This window comes from Labrus mixtus, chromosome 17 (genome assembly GCF_963584025.1).
Source record: "Labrus mixtus chromosome 17, fLabMix1.1, whole genome shotgun sequence".
Classification (NCBI taxonomy): Eukaryota; Metazoa; Chordata; class Actinopteri; order Labriformes; family Labridae; genus Labrus; species Labrus mixtus.
The window spans coordinates 24,460,509-24,477,589 of NC_083628.1; the positions used below are offsets into that span (position 1 = coordinate 24,460,509).

The following is a 17,081-nucleotide window of genomic DNA, read 5'->3' on the forward strand; positions in this document are numbered from 1 at the left end:
AGCTGCCTATTTCCTTCTTAAATACACCCGAGCTTTAAAGCGCAGCTGAGTTGACGCAGAGGGAGGCTGCCATCGATTAAGTATCATTGCATTTCCAATAGGGTTAGAGTGTAATGTAAAGTATAATACTCTCTATGCTTTCTGCTCCAGTCGTTTCTCATAACCTGTTTACACAGAAAGTAGAAATCATTCCCTGGGCACTTCCAGAAAGCAAACCCGCGAGTATTCAGTCACTCAAATTCACTATTTCAGCACCATGGACAGCGTCCTGCAGCAGCGTGTATTGCTTCACAGTATGTGTTTAAACTGCATTTGCAATGGGCTCGTTCTCACACACACGTCTGCGTGTATGCACAAAAGCAACTGGTGACGACCCTAGCAACATCAAGCTGTCTAAAGATAAACAAATAAATCCTTTATCCTGACCTCAACCTGAGGATAAAAGTCTATCTTAGCCTCGAATAACCTTAAAGATCATCCACGTGTCATTATTTATCAAACGAAATCCTCACTGTGAATGTTTGAGACTCAAAAGAAGTCTTCGTGAAAGCAGGAGATCACAGGTATGCATACGCTTTAAAAAATAGAATTCAGGAAACGTTATCTATTGAATTCCTTGTTAAGCAAAACTGCACATTACAGAGCTACCTAATCTTGATAACATTTCATTAAAAGAAACATGGTTTCCTTCAGACAAAAAGCTCACATTTAATATTTGCTTTCCGGGTTAGACTTTAGTTAAAAGTTGAATCTGGGTTTCTTCCGTGACAATAGTGCTTATAAACGTAGCATCGTTACATTCAACTCACGATGCACCCCTTTGGACAGGCTCATGGGGTCGCAGTCTCACCAGAAGGGGGCATTCCGATTCTGCCTGACAAAGTTGCCTTGACAAGCAGACGTGATTAACAACAGCGTCATGCTGCATTTCCAACCGAGCAACAACGAGAATCAAAGGAACATTTGGACAAAAAAGGTGCATATTTGGATACCTGACGACTGTGACGGCGTTTTCGCGGAGACTTGTGGATAAATCGACCGTTACTTTCCTGTGTGCGCCATGCGCGGATCACACTGAGCATCTTTGAGAAAGGAGATGCCGGGGTTTACTTGAGAGAGGAATCTTAAGGCTGCGTGAATCCTTTTGGAAATTTACGTCCTTTTTCGTACGGTTTTGCACAACATCCGAACGTATATGTTAAGTTTGGCGACCGCAATTTCGCGGAATCTCCACGAGCGTGTAAGGCTGACATGACTTACTTGGACGTGGCTTCGTTTTTGTCTGCGCTCACTGCAGTACTCTTTTTGGCTGTAACTTGAAAAAAAAAAACGAGAACGATTCCTTTGGAGCCAGGACATGGACAGGGAGTTCTGAACAGGATTTTTTTACCCTTTAAATCTGGAGTTGGAAGTAAATGACATTCACCCCGGTTCAGCTGTATGGTTATAGATGCAGAACTAAACCGGATAGCACATCCAGGTCCGGGAGAGTAAAGGGCAGGTGCGCTTTGGAGTCGGCGGCTGCGCGGAGAGACCGGGCTAGTGGATTAGGACGGTACCTGTCTGTGGAACGCGCGTCATGCGGACTCGGATGTCGCGCACTAGAAGCCATTAAAACCTGTAGGCTGGAGCTGACAGATAAGCCGATATGGGTAAGTTCTGCTTATATTACCTTCTCCTTTGAATACGGTTGTTTCAAATTATACTCCACTTGTTCTCCCCTCTAATAATAAACCCAAAAAAGCCTGTTCTCTTCCGAGCAGAGCTTGAATTTAATCAGATTGTTGCATCAAAAATGGTCGTCATTTCGTATTCACCGTGGTGGCATATAATCAGTGTTTTATTGTATTTTCTTAAGTGTCTCGGTAAGCTTTAGGAATGTGGCTGAAGCCTGTGCTGTAGCCTGTTAGACGCAGAGCTGCAACGTGCTTTCCCCCCCTCCATTTGCTGATAGCATGACTTATTAGACACGGGGGATTATCATTTTTGTATTGTACATCAGTTTTAAATATTTGCTTCAAAATCACGAGCAAAGCAAAACGCATCTCTGGCTAAGTGTGGACTATCTCTTTTTTTTTTCTTCTCTCGACTAGTTAGACTGGCTGGCTCATTGTCATGGACTGAAATGCTAATCACGGTAGATGTTGGAAGCCAGTCAACTTTATAAAGCGTGGCTCTGCATAACCATTGATTGTTTCTTCATCTGTACGCACGAAGCCGTTTGTCCAGTTTCAGCTCGGTGCAAACACCTTCCCAAAAACTCTTGCGGGTTGAAGGCATCAGTCGTGCAGGTTTTGCTTATGGGTCTGATTCTCATTCAAGAAAGCCGTTTTATTCTGCACCTGCTATCAAGAGGGACTCTCCATATCGAGCATAACAACTGTGCGTCAATCCATCAATACCCTCTGTGTGTGGTGCTGGTGTGTATGTGTGTAGTCAATACGCCTCTCCTTCAGTGTTGCATGATGATGTTTCTGTGTCTGCTTGCGTGCACGAGTTCTCATCTTATTCCCGGAATTGATAATTAACTAGTTTCCCTCGTTGTGCTTCCCTTACAAGTGTGCACTTCTACTCATCCAACTCCATTACCCCCCACTCTTCCCCTCTCTTGGTATTTCATATTTATCTGTTTCATTTCTTTCCAAAACAATTTGCTCGTTCTCCATCTTTTGCATTCTTCATGTCTAAAATTATTGTCTTTCATAGCCTAATCTCCTCAGCCATTCTTAACAGATATACAGATGGCCAAGTTCACCAGTGGTGCTGTGCCATTAATTGTGAGGCTGCATGATATATCGACCCACAGTGGGTTACTGCACCACATCAATATACGCTACAACGGCACACAAAGCCATACAGTACAGGCTGCAGGAGCTCAGACGCAATTTATGTGTACTGCAAAGCCACCATGTATGGTTAATCAAAGAAGCCTGGTTTATGGGCCTGCTTCCTAATTTGATTTCAGAGCATGGCAGCAAAGCCTGCATACTTGAGGTGCAGCTTTGAGTGTGTGTGCGTGTGTGAGAAAGAGAGAGAGAGACTCACACACACATTCAGGTGCTCACCCGTGATTGCATGCACGCCTGTGTCCAGGTGTACCAACCAGCCCCAAAATTGCAACTTTCCTCAACCATATAGCTTCATGCTGTTGCCCACAATTATTCGATGATTACATGGTGCTGTAGTCGCAGTTATCCACCAGTGTAGCTGACTGTGATGCTCTTCATTAGCAGCATGCAATGCACTTATGTTTCATGGACCATATCATTAGAGATCTGTTTTGCAGGATAATAATAGTAGGGTTAGGGTTAGTAAAGCAAAATCTCAGCCAGAGATGCCATTGCAGATTTTTAAACAAAAAAAATAATTTAGTTATCACCTTTTTTGCGTCTTAAACTTTTTGCTCTCAGAATAAGCACGGCCACTTGTTTGCATAATACAAATGAAATCAAATACAATTTTACTTTTTACAAACTGAAGCCATTGAGTGAAACTAATAATATTAACTCACTTACAACTTCACACAGCAGCTCTGTAGAGGTAACAGATGACCTTTGGCTGGCCCCATAGTATCTGATAAGCAGCACTGTCTAAATGTCAGCTGAAGCTTGGTTAGGGGAGGGGGATAACCAGGCTTTTTGAGGGCCATTTCATGACATTCATTGTTTACATTAGCTTCTTTTGAAGGAAACAAATCAATAACCTGAAATGCACATTCGACCCAACATTGTTTCCTGAAAATACCTTGTTAAGGTTTCTTGTCTGTGGATTCATCGAGCTATACAAGCAGAGCTCACCCTGGAGGTATTTACCAGTAACACCCGGTGTACTAAATGAATCTTATGTTCAGCACGGTTAGCTTGTCAAACTCAAAGAAAGTCTTACATATTTTATTAATTTTCTCCTCAAGGTAATGGATTAAGTAGGACGTTACAGGCCACACGTAAGCCTATTTATTCCTATCGTATTTCAGCCTGGTAAGTAAAGAGCTGATTTTGTGGATGTCAGAGTGCTACTGTGGAAGAGCTGTATGCCTTTAAACCATTGAGGATACTCATATATATCCATTCATGGTAAACCCATTTAAGCTTTGCGTTACAAATACCTCAAAGTCTGACTTAAATTAAATTCTAACCCTAAGCCTCAAATCACGTCTTATCCATCTCTTTGGAGATGTTTGGATTATTTATATTCCATTTTGATCAAGATCTAGACAAGACATATCCCCCAAAACACAGAATATCATTTCCCTATGCTTTCAGAAGAACTGTTTTTTTTTCTATTCTTAAGAGTTGTTGTGTATCTGAGGTATTATTGGATGACATGGTAGAATAAACAATGCTCAACATTAAAGTGACATTTGAGGCCACATTTCAATTTGTATTGATACTGCTTGCTGGGATAGCATTACTTACAACTTAGCAATAATGATAAACAGTAAAGCTGTCCAGGTTTTACTCGTTCCTTTATTGTCATATTTACCCTTTCTTCGAGCAATACAATTGCACCCTTAACAATTTCACTTTCACAACTTTGGCAGATTTGTAAATATGTTTATATCTCACAGGAACGATGATGAAATGTACTGTAATGAAGTCAGGGCCAGAGACTTACTTCTCTGCAGAACAGTAAAGAGTGAATGGTGTGATTGCTTATTCACTTACACTCCACCGGCATTGTACCCTTCCCACTGAGGGAAAACAGGGAATTAGATGGGGCTGAAACAAGACGGTCAATACATGTGTGTGTGTGCCTGTGTGCACACTTCCTCTGATTCTACCTAATCAGCGCAACAAATACAAGACAGGCACATCAGGACACAATGTTTTCCAACCACTGTTGAAATGGGTCTAACTTGGCAGGCCTTGCTATCATCTCAAAGATAATTGGAGACTAATAGGATGGCTGAGGCGGGTCTGGGGACGTCCTTCCCTGTGAGTTCGGCTGCTGTCCAGCCTCTATGTGTAGTCAAGGCTGTGGCTGCTTGCAGTTTTATCAATGACAAGCAGCAAATAGCAATGAGCCACTTGTGTGCACTCAAAGTGCACCAGTTAGCGAGTCCATTTGCCAAGTTATTAAGCTACATTTGGTTTTATTTTAGGTCAGCAGTAAAGTGCACTTACTCGCTCTATGTGTTAGGGTTGAGAGGCAGAAATAGCTATCTTCCCTGCTGAGGACAGCAAGGCTGTCTGCTATATAACTAAACATTACTGACATTCCTTTAGACAAACTTTAGCCATGTTTTATCCATGCACCTTAAATCTAGACAGAAAAGTGCAGTGTGACAAAAACATGAGAGCATCTATATATATTTCCATACCCAAACATTAAAAGAAAGCAATCAACTGTTCATCCTAAAAGTTAGAACTAAAGGAAAACAAGAAAGAAAGAAAGAAAGAAAGAAAGACCTTTGGGGAAAAATGGAAATCTTGAAGGGAAGTGAAGAGGCTGAGGAGATGGTTTTGACCACATGCATAAAAATAGACACCTCATTATAAAAACATCCTGATGGCTGCAGGGTTCAAGGACATGCATAACTTGCATATTCTCAAGAGGATAGAGGATAAAACAAAAGGAATTGTTCATCTAAGTAGATACGGTGTAAGAACAGCAATGGTGACAGTTACATCAGGTAAGAAGTAATAGCGACACAAACCCCATGAGTGACACCTCAGAGGGTGACTTGTGCTCCTTTGTGAATAAGATTAGAGGAGAAAGTGAAGAAGGAGATGGCTTACAGAGGCATTAGCGCACCAAGCGCTCATTAAACCACATACAGTGTCAAGTAAGGGGGGAGAGGTGACTTGTGAGGCAGGCTCAATCTGAAAGAGATGGTGGAGTCGCTTCTAATAAAGCAGGCCTATTATGCACATGGGAAATAAAAGCAATAGGGGGCTGTGTCTAGATCCTCTTGGGAAACCAGTCAAAGACGAAATTTAGAAAAAAAGTGTTGATGTTCAACAGCCCACACACCCTGTTTGTGAGTCAAATGTTTTGTCTATCAAAGTAATTCAAATACACATAGAACATTCCACATGGGCATTGTTTTATATCAGTATTCTGCTGCCGTCTCTACCTTATTTGTAAGACTCTGAGGCACAGTGTCGTTGGCAAATTTGCACTCTGAAAAAACTGCATCCTGTGATCCCTGTCGTTTTCTTTGCAATATGTTATTTGGAAAAACCACAATCATTGGATCCAAGATGAAGCAACATGATTGATGTATCTGCTGCTGTAATCAATAGCCAGCACATATTATCTGTGCAGTTGCATGGTTCCCCCCATCTGTAAGGGATGATGAAAGATTCGTCTGAAAACAAACAGCAAGTGTATCTCTCTCATTCTCACTCATAGACACACATTGATGACCACAAAATACCCATATGGGATAAGCAGATGCTTGGCAAAGAGCAAAATGGCTATGTTAGATGGCATATGTTGTATGATGCCTCTCAGCCATTCTATGTCAGGAAATCATGTCACACAAATCCTGCAGTATTATTGAAAATACTAGAACATTAAAATCATCCTTATTGCCTAAATCCAATAGCAAGAATTGTTAAAGCCCCAAGATATCATGGTATAGTGGAAGTTCATCATTAGCGTAACACATATAAATAACTTTGAACACATTCATTTAAGGGAGTTGGTAATTTAAGCATGATGCCTGCCAACACATCATACACTTAGTACGCTAATTAAAGGATAGGCTGCTTATATCCTGACATATTCGTCTTATCTCCCTCTGATAATGGCAATAAAGCCCATTCTTAATTATATCGCCTTGAGAAACACACATAAGTAGTGAATACCCCACACCACCTCCTCAAGGGGAAATCAATGTATCTTAATGACAGATCATTAGTGGCTCTGTAAAGGGGAACGATTTTAATGGAAACAACTCTGTCTCACCTAAGAACAAGGAGTGATATAGGAAGCTACCGACCACTTTTCTTCTTTTCAAGATGGAATTTCAAGGGAAACATCTTCAGCCAATTTAGAAGAAATGTACATCACACTTTTACAGTATATATTTATGTATATATATATATGTATGCAGTCATTCTCCAAAGACGTGATGTGCCAGATTTGTCGTGTAGGTAGTTGATCTATGTAGAATACATGAGTTATGTAATTCCATGGAGCTAATAGGGATATTTTTTTTCATTTGAAGATGTGGAATACAGAAGGAATGATTCACGTTGAACCTGTCCTGCTTGGATTCGGTAAAAAATAAAATGGCTGAAGTCTAAATTGAAATGCCTCCGGGATCGTATACAAAACCATCCGCTCTTGAATGTTAATTTGCTCTGTACTGACTGTCTTTTATGACTTATCTGCCTCCGCCATTGGTGCAATGAAGGCTTGTGGGATGACTGAATACAAATACAGGGAGATATGATTGAGAACGTTGCAAGTTTCTTTGCTTCAGCCCTGGTTGTCAGTGTGTATTCATTACAAACATGCAGCACAAATGACATCAATCCAAACAACTAAGACCATGTCGTTTGGGATAATGAGTTTCAACAATAAAGACATTGCATTACATGTGTAACTTTCATTAAAGAAAGAATATGTTTTTAAATATTAAACTAATTATTGACCAAATACATGGTAATTTAGTCAACATAACTACAATTTATTTTCTTACCCTAGTCAGTTATTCATGTAAAACTAATATTTTTTTTCAATTATAACTGTATATATTAAGGCCTGACAGATATGGATTTTGGGGCCGATACCGATTTTACTCATATTGGGGAGTGAAAAAATCCAATACCGATATATTGGCCGATATCTTTCATAGATCTATGTTTGATCTGTGGAGATAGATAGATATACATATATATTGCGTTGATCCCTCAGATGCCATTATCAAACATGTGTAGAAAACATTCATAATGAAGACAAGACAGTCACTCGACTGCTAAGTAACTGTGCATGTACGTGCGTCACTGCTTGACACTCTGGAGAGAGATGATGGTTGTTGTAATCCAAATAGCGCTCTCTGCTGGTGAAAGAGAACTGCATAATAAAATGAAGCTTAAATAAAATGCTATTTCACTGGTGAATACATCTAGTTATATTGGCGCATATCTGCAATAAAATTTGCTGATACCGATAGTCCCTGAATATGCTAATATCGGCCAATATTATCGAATGGCCAATTAATCTGTAAGGCTGTAGTAGTAAATATTCAACTTACTTTAGACACTGTTCACTATTTCAGTGAAAATGCATGTTTGCTTTTCATACTGTGTTCACACTTAAACTGTATCTTCATGCCATAGCGATGAAAACAGCCAAGTGCAACTTGCAGTCTTGTTTTTTATGTCGTTTTGCCTATATTGTTTTGTAAGTCTTCATTTTTTGCAATACTCTTTCAGCTGTGTACTGCACCTGTATGATGAATAACTATAAAAGTTAAGCTGAGTTAAAATTAATGAAAAGATAGATAGCAAAGGGGACATTTCTGTCATTTATACAATCAACTTGCAAGTATTAAGCATTCTGAATTCAAAAATCATTTTTATGGAACGTCAGTAATTGCTGTGATAAGATCATGTTGAGCAGCAAGTCATAAATATCACCTTCAAATTCGGAACCAGACACAATGTTCTCCGATTAGATTACTGTCACTTTCACTTGGAACAAATTGGTGTCAGGAAAGCTGACAAATACATGCCGTCTGTTTTGCAAGTATTAAAGTTGATGTGAAAAATAAGTAATGCAGTTTTCAGAATCTGGTCTCTTTTAACCTTTATCTACCTCTCGTGGTTTCTTTCGAGCCATCTGGGGAAATGATTCACATATTCAACAGTCACATGCCATTTTATGAAACTTTTTCAAACTTGAGTGCATGGGCAAAAACTAAAGCTGATTAAATATACTTCTGTTAAATAACAATTATGTAATTAGATTAATTAACAACTAAATAATTATGGATAATCAAATAATTGTGTTGTTTCTATTAAAGCCAAGTGTGAATATATACCTGAACACATTCCCTCACTAGAAACATTTACTTCTGTTACTGTAATACTTTTGGAAGACCCCAGTCCAAGTGAAAAACTGCTCAGTTGTATGACACCATACAACTGGATGTATAAATGTTTAAAGTCAAAAGAAGTGGTTTTATAATCACCCTGAATATAAGCTAAAACCACTTTAGAGTTCTGTTTTCTGCGGTTGTAAATGTTGAACAAGTATCCAAAGAAAAGTGTACAAATGCAAAAGATCTGCTACTTGCTGCTGTCTTGAGAGTACTTCTTAAGATGTTGAAAGCAATCTGCCAAGGTCGCTTGGCTACAGCATTTGTTGGGCTGTAAATCCAGTCTGGGTTGTGGACAGATACTGTACATCATCTTCCCTTTGCTAAACAGAATGAATGGGGTACATATTGATGGACGTTAAAAATACTCTAATGAAGGAAAAAGTAAGAAACTATATGCAGTGTTTCCCCTACCATTATATTTGACCCCCTGAAGGTTTTTTTTTTTTTTTTTTTTAAAGATTTATTTTTGGGCTTTTTGTGCCTTTATTGTAGGGATAGGATAGTGGATAGAGTTGGAAATCAGGGAAAAAAGTTATTTAAGGATACCTTTCCAATAGAAAAGGACAGCTGTCATTAAAAATACAGCACATGAACACCAAGGCTGTATCCGAATTGCCAAGTACCTACTCAGTCTTTCAGTAGGCAGTAGGCAGTGCCTACTATCCGTGCTGTCTACTGTCTAGTACCTACTATTCAGTAGGCGCGCACAGTAGGCAGATATTTGTTCCTACTTTGTCTGATTCATTCAGTAAGGAAGTGGCGTCATTTACGTTACCCGAACCGGCCGCATCCACCCGTTTTAAAAAAACATTTTGTTAAGCTTTATTCAAGAAGAGTAATGCGCATATACAGTCAGGTAAATAAAAAACAATATCACAATGTAAATCAAGTAAAAGACAGATTAAATAACTAAATAACATACAGTAGCCTTCATAAAGAAAAGTACAAATGAAAGACAGTAATATACAATATATAAAGTAAAATAAACCAATAAAGACACATTTAAATAGTGAAATCATTATTTAAATAGAGGGGGAAAGGTTTTATAATAATGCAGACATTTGTTATATTTTCTGTTGTTAATTAAAAGTAGTGATTTCAGTCGGGACTTTAACTCTAGATTAAAAATTGATTCAATTAATCCACGCTCGTTTGTTTTGATTTGGAGGCGGACGTGACGTGACGATTTACATTTAATTTCGCACAGCATTGTGGGAGTTAAAATACAATTAATTTCCTGAAAGCATGCATCCGATCCATAGTGCATAAAACCCGGAAGTTAGTATCCATACTGAAATGTTCAGTATACTGAGGTGGACCCAAAAAATGCATACTGAATGACCACGAAAGTTCAGTATACTGAAACTCCCTACTGAAAAGTACGTACTGCCTACTGAATTGTGACAATTCAGAAGGGGCCCAAGATTCCTTCCAAGTGTTTGTGTCCTCGCGTCGCCATGTCGGCTTGTCCCCACCCCCCCAACGCTGTAAACATAGGGGAAACACTGATATGTGATGTGTATATATTTAATGTTTTTAAAAAGCTCTTCTTAACTTTTCTGTTTTTTTCTCTCCCCTTCCTTTCACCTATAGGCTCTGCTCTGCGGCGTCGCTGGCTAGTGGTCCAACTCCTGATGCAGGTGTGGCTGGCAGCAAATCCATCATTGAGTGAGCGCCCATGCCCCAAGAGCTGTCGCTGTGATGGAAAAATTGTCTACTGCGAGTCAAGCGCCTTCCGCGATGTCCCCAAGAATCTCTCAGGAGGCTGTGAAGGCTTGTCTTTGCGGTACAACAGCCTCGCCAGTCTAAGAGCAGGCCAGTTTGTTGGTCTGAACCATCTCATCTGGCTCTACTTGGACCACAACTACATTGCCTCTGTGGATGGAATGGCCTTTCAAGGTGTCCGCAGGCTCAAAGAGTTGATCCTGAGTTCCAACAAGATCACCTCGCTTCACAACACCACATTCCACCCAGTCCCTAATTTACGAAATCTGGACCTGTCGTACAACAAACTGCAAGCTTTGCAACCAGGACAGTTCCAGGGACTACGGAAGCTTCTCAGCCTTCACATGCGCTCAAACTCATTAAAAACTGTCCCAATGCGTCTGTTCCAAGATTGTAGAAATCTTGAATTCCTGGATCTGGGTTACAACCGCTTGCGCAGTATCACTCGGAATGCATTTTCCGGCCTAGTCAAGCTCACTGAGCTGCATTTGGAGCATAACCAGTTCTCAAAGATCAATTTCTCTCACTTCCCTCGCCTGTACAATCTGAGAGCACTTTACCTGCAGTGGAATCGCATTCGTTCAATGAGCCAAGGTCTGACTTGGACCTGGGCCTCGATCCAGAAACTGGATCTGTCTGGGAATGATCTGACAGAAGTGGATGCTGTAGTTTACCAATGCTTACCAAACCTGCAGACCCTCAATCTCGACTCCAACAAGCTGACCAATGTCTCCCAAGAGGTGGTTGATGCCTGGATCTCCTTGACTACAATTAGCTTAGCTGGGAATGTATGGGACTGTGGCCCTGCCATCTGTCCCCTGGTGGGCTGGCTAAGAAACTTCAGAGGGGCAAAGGAAACCACAATGATCTGTGCCTCCCCCAAGAAAGCCCAGGGGGAGAAAGTTTTGGATGCTGTCGAAGCTTTTGGTGTGTGTCAATCAAATGCAGCGACAACACTCACTGTGAGTATTCCGCCAACCCCGCCCAGTGTCCCTCTGCAAACTGAACGTTACCCAGCCATTCTGTCTTTACCTACTGGGTCAGGGAAAAGGGGGGAGGGATCCATCAGGGGCCCCACCTCAGCCGTTACCCCTCCAGTGGCACTACCCCCAGAGCAAGACTTGGAGCCTGTGTCCTTCCATAAGATTGTAGCTGGAAGCGTTGCCCTTTTTCTATCGGTTGCGATGATCCTGTTGGTGATCTACGTGTCTTGGAAGCGCTACCCTAGCAGCGTCAAGCAGCTGCAGGAGCATTCGGCAGCAGCTCGCAAACGCCGCAAGAAAGCGAGAGAGACGGAGCGCACCCTGAGCTCCCCACTGCAGGAGTACTATGTGGACTACAAGCCCACCAATTCCGAGGCCATGGATGTGCTTGTCAATGGGACCGGACCCTGCACCTATACTATCTCAGGCTCCCGAGAATGCGAGGTATGACCCACACCACCGCCACTTCTCCTAAACAAAACTCTGTCCACAGCAAGAGGACCAGAGGTAATTATTTACACTGCTTTGATAGATGATAAGACTGCTCCTTGATTACTTAGTCTTACACAGCAGGTTTGGTAAATACTGTGTACCCATGGATTAGTATTAAATCTAGAGTAGGTGGTGTCTGCATCATTTTGTATTTAACAAGATCTCTCTTGTTTTCAGATGGGTGTTTGTACATTTGCTTAAAACCTAATCTCTGCTGAGATGCAAATGTTTGTTTTGCACAGAATGTACAGAAATACAGATAAATGAGTCTGATTACATTTTCCTGTTCTACGTAATCTTGAGCTTAAGCTTTGCTATTTATGATAAGACATTTGTGCTTGTTAAGGTACCCTTTGCTTTTTTTTTTTACTTGAATAACACTTGCTGTATGCTTTGTGTGTTTTCTCTACTGCTGTTCACTTTTTGATAAGCAGTGTTGTGTGGGAAGAATAGCTGAATGGTGGAAAATCTCACTTATGGACACTGGATGTGAATGCTAATAGAGATTCTTGTCACTGAAGAGAGCTTCCTCTCAGATGATTGTTTCACCCTTTTTTTTTAATATATATGTGACTCAAGGTGTTTGTTAGAAAATACCTAATTTGTATGCTCCCCCAACAGCATTTCCTTCTTTCTTTTGCACACTGAGTTGAGGAAGCTCCTCATTGGTTTACTCACTAGCGTTAATTGTTCGTCACACAAAGTGGAACGATGCTTTCACTGGCCATCCACACATTAACTTACACAGGAATAGGGAAAAATACACATTTTGTGAAACATACACTCACCCAGTAAAAGGTAGTGTTTGATCATCCTGAAAGGAGTGGCAATCCTTTGAAATGCTTCATACACAGACAAGTGAATTTCTTCAAAACAGCATTTACAGGCCAAAGCAATGTGGGATAAACACTTTTCTCTTTAGCTGTTACACATGGCATGCTGTACTAGTCTTGGTTATACATTTACTCCACAGCTGGGTTTCTGCAAGTTTTTACAGAAGCTATAGCTCAGAAAAGCTTCAGCAGTTTTTATTTTCCTTCTTCCAATCACTGATTAGCTGGCCCTGTTTTATCAAAGAGGCTAAGGAAGGGATTAGTCCATCTGGATGATGAGGTAGCCCATCTTTGAAAAAAATGAAATCCAAAAGGCTTCAGACACATTTTGTACAAGCTCTCTTTGTATTTTCATATTACCAGCCCACTCAAACTGTGTCTAGTTCCTGGATCTTCACAGCATTTCTGTGGCATACATTTCTGGTAGGTTTTCTCTGGAGGAATGACTGTAAATGCAGAGGTTTAAACAGCGAGGTGGAGGAGTAGGAGGGCTCGATCTGCTACATTTTTTTTTCTCCGTTTCTGTTACTGACCGTCTGGCTTTCCAGAAGGCAGTTCACCTGATGTAATGCTTGCAGGGTGCTCTCAGTGGTTCGATTGTAGAGGCACCACAAATCACAGCTGCCATTTTGTTGTTTTTTGCAAAGGGCTTGTGTTGTTCAGCCTACAGCACCACATTATGTTAAATATGATTTTTTTAAAAGCATAAAACCTTGAAAGTGATGCTGTATGGACGAAGTATAGAGGACGCTGCAGTCTCTGAATGTCAGTAGCTGTTTTACACTTTGTGTGTTGCCAGCATCTTCCATTTGAATGAGGTCACTTTCACATGACCTCACCTTGACACATTGTGTGGCTTCAAAACAACGTCCCATGCTGTTTTCAACCCAACATGTGAATTGCATGATATCAACCCTACAATTTGCACAGAATGACGTGGCTGGATTTGATTGGCATACACACAGTATTATCTCACACCTAAAAAAATACCTTTTTGATGTCTTGACTTTTTAAATATGTCCCCAAATATAAAATTAAATAATTCTAACTTAATATATATATTATTATAACTTATTAATTATTTGTAAATGTTATTTCATTCAAACAATAAAATCTCAAACAAACATAAAATCTCAAATTTTGAATGAAAAGGAGCAGAAAGAAGACTAATCTTATAATATGTGCCCCTCTTTCACAAAACATTAATTAAATCAAATGAATTGTTTTAGGGGGTCTCAAAAGCATGAGCAGGTGCTCGTGTTCTTGTATCTGCCCCCTATAATTTGAATAATTAGCCAGTTCATTTGCAAAGCACACAGCAGGAGACAGCTGCCCGCAAGAATTATATCATCATTAAAGGGCGGAGTGATATCATTGAAGATGTAGTTTTAAAATAGATTGTGATGCCTACAATTGTTCAGAGTTAAGCAAATATACAATACATTAACAAAAGATGTTATATACATATGAGTTGAGCTTTGATCATCTTTTTTAATGGGGCTGGTGGTCATTTTAGACAAGACTGTAACAGTTTGTTTGGATTCAGTCTGATATAAGACACCCTGGATTATCTTGTACCCTCTAAATGGGATGAATAAAGGTTTTTCTTATCTTATCACTTTTTGTCAAAGTGTAGGGTTAGGGTTTGTTCATTAAAACATTTAAGGTGGTCATAGTTTATTTTTTATATAATCCTAAAGTCCATATATACTGTATAATATGCAAACAACGACTGGCTGAGGACAGTGCTGTGTAGAAAGGGGATTCTGTCATACTGCTTTCCAGTCATATTAGGAGGGATAAAATCGGTAACTGCCAGTCCCAATTTTCAGTCCTGATGTCCAATGGCAGATGGATGAGAATACCATGTATTATCATGGTTAAGGGAGGCCTGGAATGGCATTTTGTTTTTAAAGATCCGGTCCACTTCTCCTCCAATAGTGTAAGCTATCTGCTGTTTACCATTGGAATCATTGCATCCATCATTAGCCTTTTTATCTTGACTTGCTTGAACTTGGCAATTTAGTCGACTCTTTTATCCTGTGAGCCAAATCAAAGAGAAATTAAGCCATGCTAAGAGCGGCAGGGGCCAGATCAACATTACAGTCACAGTGTAACAACTCAGTGGAAAAAAAAGTGATTCATAAACAAGCAAGCACATGAAGAGATTCTTTACAGAGAATCAACAGATATACATAAAGGAAAGAGTTTTTTTATGTCATGTTATTAGCTAGTCTGTTAAAGGCTTTATATGAGTTTTTTGATCCAGCAGATGTCGCCCTTGAGCACCAGCATGAAACCAAAACAACTCGCGGTGCATTGTGGGTTAGCATGCTAATGCTAGCGATCTTTATTATGCTCGTATCTTCACACTGCATGTAAATTTACCTGAAATGAGCGTGATCTAGAAACACAGTTAATCAGTGAGTACAGTATGTTATTCTTCTTTTCTCTAGTCCCTCAATTAAACAACTTTTATTCACGAGGGGAGGAGTCAGCCGGCCGGGCCGGCTATGTCAACATACAGAAAAAAAACTCTGAAAACATCACAGACAGTGGGACTCGGGTGTTACACCCATTGTAGACAGTCATGACTCACAAAGTTATTTTCAGAGGATATACTTGATTTATATTACATTTAAGTGTGAAAAATCACATATAATGCCTTTAAGCAGCATGTCATGTATTTTACATGTCGAAGACAAACATGTGAGACGGATACAAGTTCTGATGAAGTGCTGGAAATTTAATGTGACAAAAATAGACGGTTACTATGCATGTTGTTGTTGTTTTTTTTCTTCCTCTCTTGGGATAGCGAGATTTTGAAGACAATGCACATCTCCCTCCACTGGCTCCCAGTTTCTTCTCGCATCAAATTTAAAACCATGCTGCTCGCTTAAAAAACAGCTCCTCCTTACTTTAACTCTCTCGTCCAGGTCTACACTTCCTCCCGCCCATACACTCTGTCAATCCAACCTTCACAACAAGGCCCTAGGTCTCTAACTAGACTCTTCTCCTCTGTCGCCCCCCAGTGGTGGAGCAAACTACCAAATTCCATCCAATCCACAGACCTTTACACCTTTAAAGAAAGGCTTAAGACCCAGAGCTTTTATGAACACTCACTTAATGATATTTAGATCATTTAGGTTTTGATGCTGATTAGAACTCTCAAGAGCAGCTTTCGATGTTGTTGACCAAAATGAGTATTAAAAAAAAAGGGCTTTGCCTCTGTGCACTGCCTGTCAGCACCTGTGTGTCCAATCAGACTTAAAGCTGTTCATTTACACTTACTGACGTAGTTTTCTACTCTCTAGATCCTTGCTTTTGTTGTATTTACTCTCTGATGATCGTCACTTTGGGCAAAAGCGTCTGATAAATGAATTGTAGAACTTTAGAATATACTGTATAAAAGTCATAACAACTATGTGAGCACATGAAGGTACACTCAGTAATATGCACTTGTCTAATTCCTTTCACATATGGGGTTTTGTTTCAACAAGCCTCCTTTTTTATCTCCACCCATTTTGTTTCCTGAAATATCCTTTGTAAATGCACACTCTCCATTCTTATCGGTTCTGTCCCATCTTTAAACATTGTAGTGTTGAGACAGGAACTATCAGTCAGCAGTCCAGAAAGTCTTGAGTTCATCTCAGACTGTGCTCCGATCTTGTTTCTACATTTGGTTGCTCTTGCGTGGACATAAATCACCTGACAGCATGCAGCAGTACCTGCTGCTCTCTCCCCACCTCATAGCACTGCTGTTTCTCCTCAGGCTCAGGTCTGTTCATCTCTCCTGAGTGGGAATTACTTATTCCTCCTGTGTCACTCTTAACATTTCTTTCCTTCGAATTCTGTAACATCACTATAACTCACCCTGGACCTCTTCACATGATTGTCCTTTATCAGCCCCCAGGGCCACCTGCCATTGATGAGTTTTGCAGCCTTTTTAGTGGATTGCTTGAAGATTGTGCAATCCTCAATTTATTACGTCAC

The 17,081-nt window shown here is 40.2% G+C and overlaps 1 protein-coding gene across 1 annotated transcript; it reads left to right on the forward strand.

Moving 5' to 3' along the window:
• The first annotated feature begins 795 nt into the window (after positions 1 to 795).
• Positions 796 to 12,433, forward strand: LOC132992128 (leucine-rich repeat transmembrane neuronal protein 4). Its single transcript, XM_061061280.1, has 2 exons — positions 796 to 1,652; positions 10,649 to 12,433. The coding sequence occupies exons 1-2, from the start codon at positions 1,649 to 1,651 to the stop codon at positions 12,211 to 12,213; spliced, it is 1,569 nt and encodes a 522-aa protein (XP_060917263.1). The 5' UTR covers positions 796 to 1,648; the 3' UTR covers positions 12,214 to 12,433.
• Positions 12,434 to 17,081: the final 4,648 nt, after the last annotated feature.